The sequence below is a fragment of the Peromyscus californicus genome, unplaced genomic scaffold (assembly GCF_007827085.1).
Source record: "Peromyscus californicus insignis strain IS unplaced genomic scaffold, ASM782708v3 Scaffold_2__1_contigs__length_46816999, whole genome shotgun sequence".
In the NCBI taxonomy this organism is placed as follows: Eukaryota; Metazoa; Chordata; class Mammalia; order Rodentia; family Cricetidae; genus Peromyscus; species Peromyscus californicus.
In genome coordinates this window covers 3134456-3144985 of record NW_026294540.1, presented here as the reverse complement: position 1 = coordinate 3144985, position 10530 = coordinate 3134456, and the positions used below count along the sequence as shown (strand labels likewise).

Below are 10530 nucleotides of genomic sequence, written 5' to 3'. Positions count from 1 at the left end.
ATCCCAGGGTCAGTCCATCAATAGGACATCCTTACAATCCCAGGGTCAGTCCATCAATGGGACTGTCCTTATAATCCCAGAGTCAGTCCATCAATGGGACATCCTTACAATCCCGGGGTCAGTCCATCAATGGGACATCCTTACAATCCCAGAGTCAGTCCATCAATGGGAATATCCTTACAATCCCAGAGTCAGTCCATCATGGCAATGTCCTTACAATCCCGGGGTCAGTCCTTCAATGGGACAGCCTTACAATCCCGGGGTCAGTCCATCAATGGGACAGCCTTACAATCCCGGGGTCAGTCCATCAATGGGACATCCTTACAATCCCAGGGTCAGTCCATCAATGGGACAGCCTTACAATCCCGGGGTCAGTCCATCAATGGGAATGTCCTTACATTCCCGGGGTCAGTCCATCAATGGGACTGTCCTTACAATCCCAGGGTCAGTCCATCAATGGGACATCCTTACAATCCCGGGATCAGTCCATCATGGGAATATCCTTACAATCCCAGAGTCAGTCCATCATGGGACATCCTTACATTCCCGGGGTCAGTCCATCAATGGGACAGCCTTACAATCCCGGGGTCAGTCCATCAATGGGACAGCCTTACAATCCCAGAGTCAGTCCATCAATGGGACATCCTTACAATCCCGGGGTCAGTCCATCAATGGGACATCCTTACAATCCCAGAGTCAGTCCATCATGGGAATATCCTTACAATCCCAGAGTCAGTCCATCATGGCAATGTCCTTACAATCCCGGGGTCAGTCCATCAATGGGACATCCTTACATTCCCAGGGTCAGTCCATCAATGGGACATCCTTACAATCCCAGGGTCAGTCCATCAATGGGACATCCTTACAATCCTGGGGTCAGTCCATCATGGGACATCCTTACATTCCCAGGGTCAGTCCATCAATGGGACATCCTTACAATCCCAGAGTCAGTCCATCATGGTAATGTCCTTACAATCCCGGGGTCAGTCCATCAATAGGACATCCTTACAATCCCAGAGTCAGTCCATCAATGGGACTGTCCTTACAATCCCGGGGTCAGTCCATCAATGGGAATGTCCTTACAATCCCAGACTCAGTCCATCAATGGGAATATCCTTACAATCCCAGAGTCAGTCCATCAATGGGACATCCTTACAATCCCAGAGTTAGTCCATCAATGGGACATCCTTACAATCCCGGGGTCAGTCCATCAATGGGACATCCTTACAATCCCGGGGTCAGTCCATCAATGGGAATGTCCTTACAATCCCAGGGTCAGTCCGTCTACTGAGATGTCAGAACTTTGGCTGCTCACAGTCACAGTCAAGAGCAGAGAGAGATGGATGCACAAGTCTTTCTTGCTCCTGCTCAGCTCAGATTCAACTTTTATGTAGTTCAAGAAACCTTGCCTGGGGAATGGTACCACCTATACTTAGGGTAGGTTTCCCACATCAATAAACTTAATTAAGACAATTCCCACAGATGTGTCCATGGGCAACCCAGAGTAGACAATCCCTCACTGAGACTCTAGGTTTTGTCAAGTTTAAAATTAAAGCTAATCATTGCAATGGATTTTCCCACTTCAATTAACCTTATCTGGGAAATCCCTCACAGACATGCCCAGGGCTGACTTAATCTATATAAACCCTCACAGGTGTGCCCAGGGCTGACCTAATCTATATAACCCCCCACAGGTGTGCCTAGAGACTGACCTAGTCTATATAACCTCTCACAGGTGTGCCCAGGGCTGACCTAGTCTATATAACCCCTCACAGATGTGCCCAGGGCTGACGTAATCTATATAACCCCTCACAGGTGTGCCCAGGGCTGACCTAATCTATATAACACCTCATAGATGTGCCTAGAGACTGACCTAGTCTATATAACCCCTCACAGGTGTGCCCAGGGCTGACCTAATCTATATAACCCCTCACAGGTGTGCCCAGGGCTGACCTAGTCTATATAATCCCTCACAGGTGTGCCCACAGACTGACCTAATTTATGTAAGCCCTCACAGGTGTGCCCAGAGAGTGACAGTATAATCACAGGTATGCCCAGAGAGTGACAGTATAATCACAGGTGTGCCCAGAGGCTTGTCTTGTGACTGATTCTAGATCCTGTCAAGTTGACAATATTAACTAACCCTCATAGACGCTAATCAATAGCCTACCCAGGCATAGTGGTTATCTTAGGGTTACTATCACTGTGAAAAATCACCATGATCAAAAGCAAACGAGGGGGGGGGTGTTATTTCACTCACAGTTCCACAGAACAGTTCATCATCAAAAGCAGTGAGGGCAGGAACTCAGGCAGGGCAGGAACCTGGAGGCAGGAGCTGATGCAGAAGTCATGGAGGGCTGCTGCTCACTGACTTGTTCCTCGTGACTTCTCAGCCTGCTTTCTTGTAGAACCCAGGACCACCAGCCCAGGGATGACTCCACCCACCATGGGCTGGGCCCTCCCTTATCAATCATTAATTAAGAAAATGCCCACAGCCTCATCTTAGGGAGCCATTTTCTCAGTTGAGGCTCCCTCCTCTCTGATGACCAGCCAGCACCGTGGTGACCAGCTTTGGTAGAGATCCTGATCAGCAGGTTCCCACCCACCGACAGGGCCCCATGCTACCCTGGCTAAGAGCAGCGTGGCCCTGATGGCCGCAGTGCCGATGTTCAGAACTCTGGGTTAGGGAATGGCGGATGGAAGTGCGGAGACAGCAGAGAGCTTGGGACCCTGGAGGATCCAGGGGAGGGTGCCATGCTGTCCCCAGCACTGTCCTTTTCTTTGTATCCCAGCCAGTATTCTGGCTTCATCACCTGTGGCACAAAGTGGCCATTGGTGTGAACTATCATTGGTAGTCAGGGTCCTGGGGAGATGGAGTAAGGCAACGGCCACGTGGTGGCTGCTGGTCTTCACCCACTTGTAGAGAGCATCATGGTGCCGGAGTGTGTGGTGGTCTCAAACTGTCCGCCAGAATAAACTGTCCACCCTTGTTTCCGTCGGATACTTTGATCACAGTGTCAGTAGTAACTCACACATTCGTTTCCGGGGCCGGGGAGATGGCTAGGTACTCCGTGGGAAGCCAGTGGTGGCCGTGTGAGCCCCCGTAACCTCAGTGGTGTTGGGGGTGGAGACAGGAGGATTGCTGGGACTCAGTGAGGGACCCTGTCTCAAAGGAATAAGGCAGAGAGCGCCACAGCAGGACACCAGGCCCACTCAGCTACACGTGTACCAACTTGTACAGTACATACTCACACAGCAAAAACCCCAATCCTTTTGTGGCTATGACTGAGAACTCAGCGACTCACCCCTGGGGGGTCATGGGATCTGCAAAGTTCAGAGTTCAGGGGTCACCAACAACATCCCCAGGATCCAGTGATCAGGTCTTAGGCTGACTGGAGGACTTGAGACTGTAGCAAACAGCTCTGTGACCCTACGTAACTGGGGTGGCCTCTCTGAGCTCAGCTTCTTCACCGTCTTTAATATGGAGATGAAAATTCCTCCCCTAAAGACCAACATACCAGTCACAAAACCAAAAGTACGTAATAGGTCTACAATGGCAGCTATCACTCATACATGCTGCCCTCGTGAGGAACATGTCTTCACTGACGTCATAGCCTTTGGAAATGGCCGCATGGGTTTACAGGGGAATTTAGAAAATACATTTGTGGTAATCTGACTTCAATCCATTGGCCCAGCCCTTGGATTCAGGGGTGCCCTGATTCAAGGTCTGGAGCCTGTCTGGGATATTTTGAGAACTCTAGTAGGAAAACGGCGTCGAGAAGCCAAAGGGGAATCGAGGGTCACTAGAGGGATTTGTGCTCTGGGCCTCCCGTCTAGCCTGTTGGCCTCCCACCAAGTCAGCAAAGACCGTGGGTCCCTAGGGAGTCATCAGGGTTTCATCAGAGGTGACTGGTGTTGGGGGCCTCCCCAGGCTTACCATTAGGGTGAAATGACCCGGACAGGATCGGGTGGACAGGGTGCTTTCTCAGCAGGCCATGATGTGCTGGGCCAACAGAATACACCCATAAATAGGCCAGCCTTGGAGGCAGGCCAGTCTGGGGACAGCAGGTCCTGGAGGCAGGTTTGTTCCAGACTGGGTGAGGCAGGGGGATGTGCAACACGGTGCAGGGCGGGCCTAACCTCGTGTCTCTCTGGGTGTGCGTGGCTGGTGCGTGGCTCATTCGAGGGTAGGGGCTGACCTCCAGGACCCACAGCTGCCACTAAGCCTGGCCACAGATGGAGCTGATGACCTGTAGTGTCTGTGGGTCCCAGCTCTGTGTGTGGGGGCCGGGCCTGGGCTGCCAAGGACTGGGTGGCTTTGAGAAAGGGAAGAGACCCTCTGCATATACTGGGGCATCCCTATGAGGTGGGCCAAGCCCGTGCCCTGCTGATGCTAGTTAGATGTGTAGCAGAAGCCACTGGACATCATGGGCCTCAGGCAGGTCGTAAGGGAGGTGAAGGTCGGGGGCAGGTGTGTGTGTGTAAGACAGCGTATGTGCACATGTCCATACATCCATGCTGGTGAGTAGAAGTCTGCAGAGCCTAGGTCCTGAGTCTCTGCACCCTGAGGCTAAGAGAGACCATCGGGGTCCACTATTCAAATGCCTGGAACACAGAGAGCATGCAATAAGTTTGTGGAGTGAGTAGCCAGCTTCGTGGCCTGGGATGATTTCACGGACCTGGCCCATTTCACAGCTGCTTGGTCTGTCACTGTCTGTTTCTCCTGTCTGCTGTTCACCCTGTCTGTGGTGTCCAGACCTGGGCACCGAGGCTGCAGAGAGCCCACAGAGATGTCCAGCCCTGGGAAGGGAGCATTTTGGTGTGTGGGGAAAGGCGCCGATCCAATCCGAGTCCTTTCTTCCTTGTGGCCTCAGTAGAGTGGTCTTGCTTTCCTGGGCCCCCGAGACTCCCCAATCCCACTAACTAGCCCAGATGCATGACCCAACGCAGGTGCTCAGGGGGCGTTTGCTGAATGACTGAGTGACTGACTTGTGATCTTGATTTGTGGTCATGAGACGTGGGCAGAAAGGGCCTCACTGCTGTTTGGTTCCAGCCACATCAGCGCCTGTTATTGCTGCGTGGAGCTGGTGACACCATTCCCCTCCAGTCTGAGGCAGAAGTGTCCCTGGAAAGATGGCAGAGCAGCATAGTACGCCTGAGCAGGCTGCAGCTGGCAAAAGCCACGGAGGCCTTGGGGGCAGCTACAAGGTACCAGGGTCTTGACGGGACCTAGAGCCCAGGGCTGAGGGCAGCGACGGACTCACTGGACTACAGGGGCACCAGGCTTCAAGGGATGTAGCTTCAAGCTCTGTCTTTCCTGTGTGACTTGGCTTGAGTGTCTTGATGTCTCCGGACGTTAACATCTTTAAAATGGAAGGGATGCCTGCTGCTGTGCTTGGCCCCAGAATTGTCATGAGATAAAACAGGTTGGAGTTTTCCATGACTGGAAGATGGGGGAAGTGTGACAGAGTTGCCTCCGTCCCTTCCAAAACCTGTTGGGGCTTCAGAGGGGACATCCCACGTGGATGGGGTGGGCATTTCTGAGGCTGCCCTGGCGTTATTGTAATTGCTCATGGTGGCCACCGGGGGGCGGTGTGGACCCGTGTGTGGACTCCCTGCCGTTCTGAGGAAGCTCCCGGCTTTTGGAGCTCCGCAGGGGACGAGGCTTTCACCTCTGTTCTTCCAGGTGATTGTGTATGAGTTAGAAAACTTCCAGGGCAAGCGATGTGAGCTCTCGGCCGAGTGCCCCAACCTCACCGACAGCCTGCTGGAGAAGGTGGGCTCCATCCAGGTGGAGTCTGGACCGTGAGTACCCGGGCAGTGCCCACTGCCCCAACCTCCTGCAATCTGAGGCCCCAGATCCGCCCTGGGCCCTGGGGCAACTCCCTGCCCTGCTGGGCCACGGTTTCCCCATCCATAAAATGACAGAATCCTGGCTTTCGATTCCTGTAATGTATGGCAGGAACAGGAAGGAGGCGCTAGCCGAGGAACCACCAAGTTAACACCAGCTGTATACAGTCATATAGATTAGGGGCTGGAAAGACGGCTCAGCAGTAAGAGCACTGACTGTTCTTGCAGAGGATCCGGGTTCGATTCCCAGCACCCACATGGCTACTCACAATTGTCTGTCTCTCCAGTTCCAGGGGACCCGACACCCTCTTCTGGTCCCTGCAGGCACCTTGCACGCAGGAGGGGCACAGATATGCATGCAGGCAAAACACCCACACAGATAAAAGTTTTGTTTTTTTGTTTTTCAAGACAAGGTTTCTCTGTGTAGCCCTGGTCATCCTGGAACTCACTCTGTAGACCAGGCTGGCCTGGAACTCACAGAGATCCACCTGCCTCTGCCTCCTGAGTGCTGGGATTAAAGGCATGTGCCACCATTACCACCCCATGAAAGTTTAAAAAAAAAATAGAAATGGTACCTACCATTAAATAGCTTTAGGAATTATTACCCTGTCAAGCTTCATATGAGTTTTATCACGAGGCCTCATCCTGTGAGAGCTGCACTCTTTTCTATAACTGGATAGCATCTCTGAGGAAACCGGCCAGGAAAACTAGGTGTCTGGAGCCTGCGCTCAAGGCAAGCAGGCCCCTCGCTGCCCACACTGAGCTCTGGCCTTCAGACTGAGTCCAGAGCTGGGACTTCCCGTTTGTGATCTCAGGCGGCATGTCTGCCAGCTCTGTCTCCTCATCTGAGGACAGAGATGTGGATTTCGGAGAGTGTAGGGGATGAGGTAGTTGATACTTACAAGGACAGAGAGAAGGGGGGGCAGGGAGGAGGGAGGAAGGGACAGGGCGAGGGGGATGAGGAGGAGAACAGCAGGACTCACCCGCGGATCATTTTTAAAGTTTTATTTAATTTGATATATATGAATGTTTTGCCTGCATGCATGTCTGTGCACCCAGTGTATGCAGTACCCTTGGTGGCCAGAAGAGGTCAGTGGATCCCCTAGAACTGGAGTTCAGATGCTCATGAGCTGTCATGTGTGTGCTGGGAGTTGAACCCAGGTCCTCTGTTACAGCAGCCAGTGCTCTTAACAGCGGAGCTATTGCTCCAGCCCCTCACCCAGGATCTTTTGCTCAGCCTGTGGCAGGCACTGCGGGGGACTTTACCTCCTCCCCCCACACACACCCAAACTTGGCCGCAGTGGATTCTCCCCGTGTCCTAGGATGGGTTTCTGGGCATCAGTCCCAAGCAAGTCCCCGCAGGCCCCTCACAGCAGCACAGGGGTCTGGACTGGGTTAGGGGTGAGGAAGGTCTTCTATTCCCATTCTTCCCCCTGCGTGTGGGTCCCTGCTCAGCCACACCAGAGGCGACCCTGTTCCTTCCCCCCTCAGGTGGCTGGCGTTCGAGCGCAGGGCCTTCCGTGGGGAACAGTTTGTCCTGGAGAAAGGGGACTACCCTCGATGGGATGCCTGGTCCAGCAGCCGACGCAGCGACATTCTCCTGTCCCTCAGGCCTTTGCACATTGTGAGTCGGGACCCGTTGCTACCCAAGTGTACGTGCGTGTGTGTGTGTGTGTGTGTGTGTGTGTGTGTGTGTGTGTGTGTTCGAGTGTATGTGTGTGCACCTAGCTTTGGCCAGTTTGGCCACTGTGATCCCTCCTGGACAGGCCTCGGATTTTTTTTTTTTTTTTTACCTCAACAATGGTGTGGGGTGAGAAGAAGCCGGCTCCCGAGTGGGCACGGGGGCAGGACACGAGGGTCCTTGTCCTGAACTGGCAGACATGACCCTGAACTCCTTCGTAGTACCCCAGTTAACCTGAGAAACCTCAAGGTCCAAGCTCAGATCAATGCTGTTCAAAGAAACACAGAACTTAGAAACCCAGAAAGTCACTCCAAGGCTGTTTTCTCTCTTCCCTGGTACTTCCCGACATGGTCCACGGGGACACTAAATCACCGGTGTCCCCAGCTCCTCCATCAACACAGAAGCCACCCAAGCCCTTCCTCCCGATGTCTGAACAGAGTTCTCAGACAACAGAGGAGGAGAAACCCGGAAGATGAGGCCAGAGTCAGCCTAGGAGAGGGGAGGCTGGGGCATGAGTCATTGGGGCCCCTCTGGGCCTCAGTTTCCCTTTCTGGTGGTGATGGCTGGTGGGAGGAGATCTGTTCAGCCCCCCTTCCTCCGCCTTGCTCAGCTCTGGGGTGTCTCTTGAGTTCCTCTCTCTTGCAGGGGGTTGGGGTGACTTGGTTCTTCCTGTTGTAGGTGTGTGTGTTGGGGGGGCTCCACTCACCCTTGACCTTTGCCCCCAGGATGGCCCAGACCACAAGCTGCACCTGTTTGAGAACCCAGCCTTCAGTGGGCGAAAGATGGAGATCGTGGATGATGACGTGCCCAGCCTGTGGGCCCATGGCTTCCAGGACCGTGTGGCCAGCATCCGGGTCATCAACGGGACGTAAGGGAACCCCCAGCCCCCTCTGCTCCAGCTCTACCCGCTGGCGGCCGCTCCTTTAGCACCAGCTCCACACACACGAGGGACTCAGCCCGCACTCTGAACCCATCCTCACTCAAAGCCCATGGGGTGGGGCATGATGGCCCAGTCCAGGATCCTACCATTCTGGAGGCAAGGCAGGAGGAGAGTTTGAAGGTGGCCTGGACTCCAGAGTCAGGTCCTGCCTCAAAAATCCAAGAACTGCATCACCAGCAAGGTGGCGCACACCTTTAATCCCAGCACTCGGGAGGCAGAGGCAGGTGGATCTCTGAGTTCAAGGCCAGCCTGGGCTACAGAGTGAGTTCCAGGACAGCCAGGGGTACACAGAGAAAACCTATCTTAAAAAACAAACAAACAGCCGGGCGGTGGTGGCGCACACCTTTAATCCCAGCACTTGGGAGGCAGAGCCAGGCGGATCTCTGTGAGTTCGAGGCCAGCCTGGGCTACCAAGTGAGTTCCAGGAAAGGCGCAAAGCTACACAGAGAAACCCTGTCTCGAAAAACCAAAAAAAAAAAAAAAAAAAAAAAAAAAAAAAAAACCAAAAAACAAAAAACAAAACAAACAGACTCCCAAGTCCAGGACAGCACTGTGCAATGTTCATAGTCTCCCTCCCTCTCTGTCTCTCTGTCTCTCTCTGTCTCTCCCTTCTCCTCCCTCTTCCTTTTGCCCCCTCTCTCCCACCCTTCCCCAATCTCTCTTTACTCCCTCCCTGCTCTTTGCCCCTCTCTCCCCCCCACCCCCGTCCCCTTCTCCTTACTCTCTGTCTCTCTCTCCCGCTTCCCTCCATGGGAATGCTCTCGCACCCCTCTGCTCCATTGACGGTTCTAGACAGCCTAGGCTCCCAGACAGTCTGGCTCTACTTCAGTCCAGTGACTCGACCCCACCGCATGGTCCCCACCCAGGTCTCCATGGCTATCCTAACTCCCCAGGCCTGGAACCGATTCTCAGAGTGACCTTGACCTCACGTTCTCTGTTATTATCAGGGGCCTGAGTGAGTGTAGTTATGAGCAGCCTTGCTATGTCAGCTGCTAATGTGACCTCGGGGCCACCGCAACCTCAGGGTCACCGCAACCTCGGGGTCACCTTGCCTTTCTTCTCCACCTGGGTTTGAACCTGCGACTGAGCCTGGAAAGATGACAGTGAGACCGTAGTCTGTGCCTTTCCCCTGAGCGTCAGGGATGGGGGTCCTGTGGTCAGTTAGAGTTGGCAGCCCTTCTGCTCAGGTGTGCCAGTCTGAGGGTGAGTGTGATGGGCACACTGGGGGAAGGTGTCTCTGTGAGTCCCAGGGGTATGTGTGACATTCCCCTCCACACACTCCAGGAGACAGGAGGTCAGGTAAGGAAGGACCCTGCAGTCAGAAGGAGCCGAGGTGCCGAGGCTCAGACTCAGCCTGGCGTGGGAGGTTGGAACGGTGCCGAGAGGTGGTGCAAGGGACGCTTTGAGAAAAGTAGATGGTTAGCCGCTCAGGAGCGCTGGGGAGCCAAGAGGGACTTGAGGCGGGTGGAGAGCATGGCAAAGGCAGGCTTTAAAAGGGCTGGGCCTGGCCCGAGTGGGGAGACAGGAGGAACATGCCTCACGTGTGATCCTCCGCAGGTGGGTGGGCTACGAGTTCCCCGGCTACCGCGGGCGCCAGTACGTGTTCGAGCGGGGCGAGTTCCGCCACTGGAACGAGTGGGACGCCAACCAGCCGCAGCTGCAGTCGGTGCGCCGCATCCGCGACCAGAAGTGGCACAAGCGTGGCTGCTTCCTGAGCAGCTGAGGACACGGACCCCAGGGCCCAGCGCCTGTGTCCCCCTCCCGCACCTACTCAATAAAGCCCACCAGCCACGCCGCTCTGTCTGCGTCACTTCCTGTGGTGGGGCTGTGGAGGCCAGTCTGGAGGGGCCCAGACCCGCAAGGAGGGGAGGAGGGTGTGCCTGGACCGCAGGTCCAGTCCTCTCAGCTGAGTCCACGGCCCCCTCTGCCACAGGTTGACTTCCACTACTAGTGCCTACATCTGAATAGCCGTCCATCTGTCCATTCATCCACTCACCCATCCATCCTTTCATATGATCATCTACCCACCCACCCACCCACCCACTTACCCACCCATCTA

At 54.5% G+C, this 10530-nt stretch overlaps 1 protein-coding gene across 1 annotated transcript; it reads left to right on the top strand.

The window, feature by feature from the left end:
* Positions 1-5133: 5133 nt before the first annotated feature.
* Positions 5134-10194, top strand: Crybb3 (crystallin beta B3). Its single transcript, XM_052754831.1, has 5 exons — positions 5134-5208; positions 5687-5805; positions 7342-7474; positions 8257-8399; positions 10029-10194. Exons 1-5 carry the CDS (start codon positions 5134-5136, stop codon positions 10192-10194), a joined length of 636 nt encoding a protein of 211 aa, XP_052610791.1.
* The last annotated feature ends 336 nt before the right edge of the window (positions 10195-10530 follow it).

Coding starts and splice junctions, on each gene's coding strand:
- Crybb3 (XM_052754831.1), top strand. CDS start 5,134: ATGGCAGAGCAGCATAGTACGCCTGAGCAGGCTGCAGCTGGCAAAAGC. Junction 5,209..5,686: donor GCCTTGGGGGCAGCTACAAG/GTACCAGGGTCT, acceptor CTGTTCTTCCAG/GTGATTGTGTATGAGTTAGA. Junction 5,806..7,341: donor ATCCAGGTGGAGTCTGGACC/GTGAGTACCCGG, acceptor TTCCCCCCTCAG/GTGGCTGGCGTTCGAGCGCA.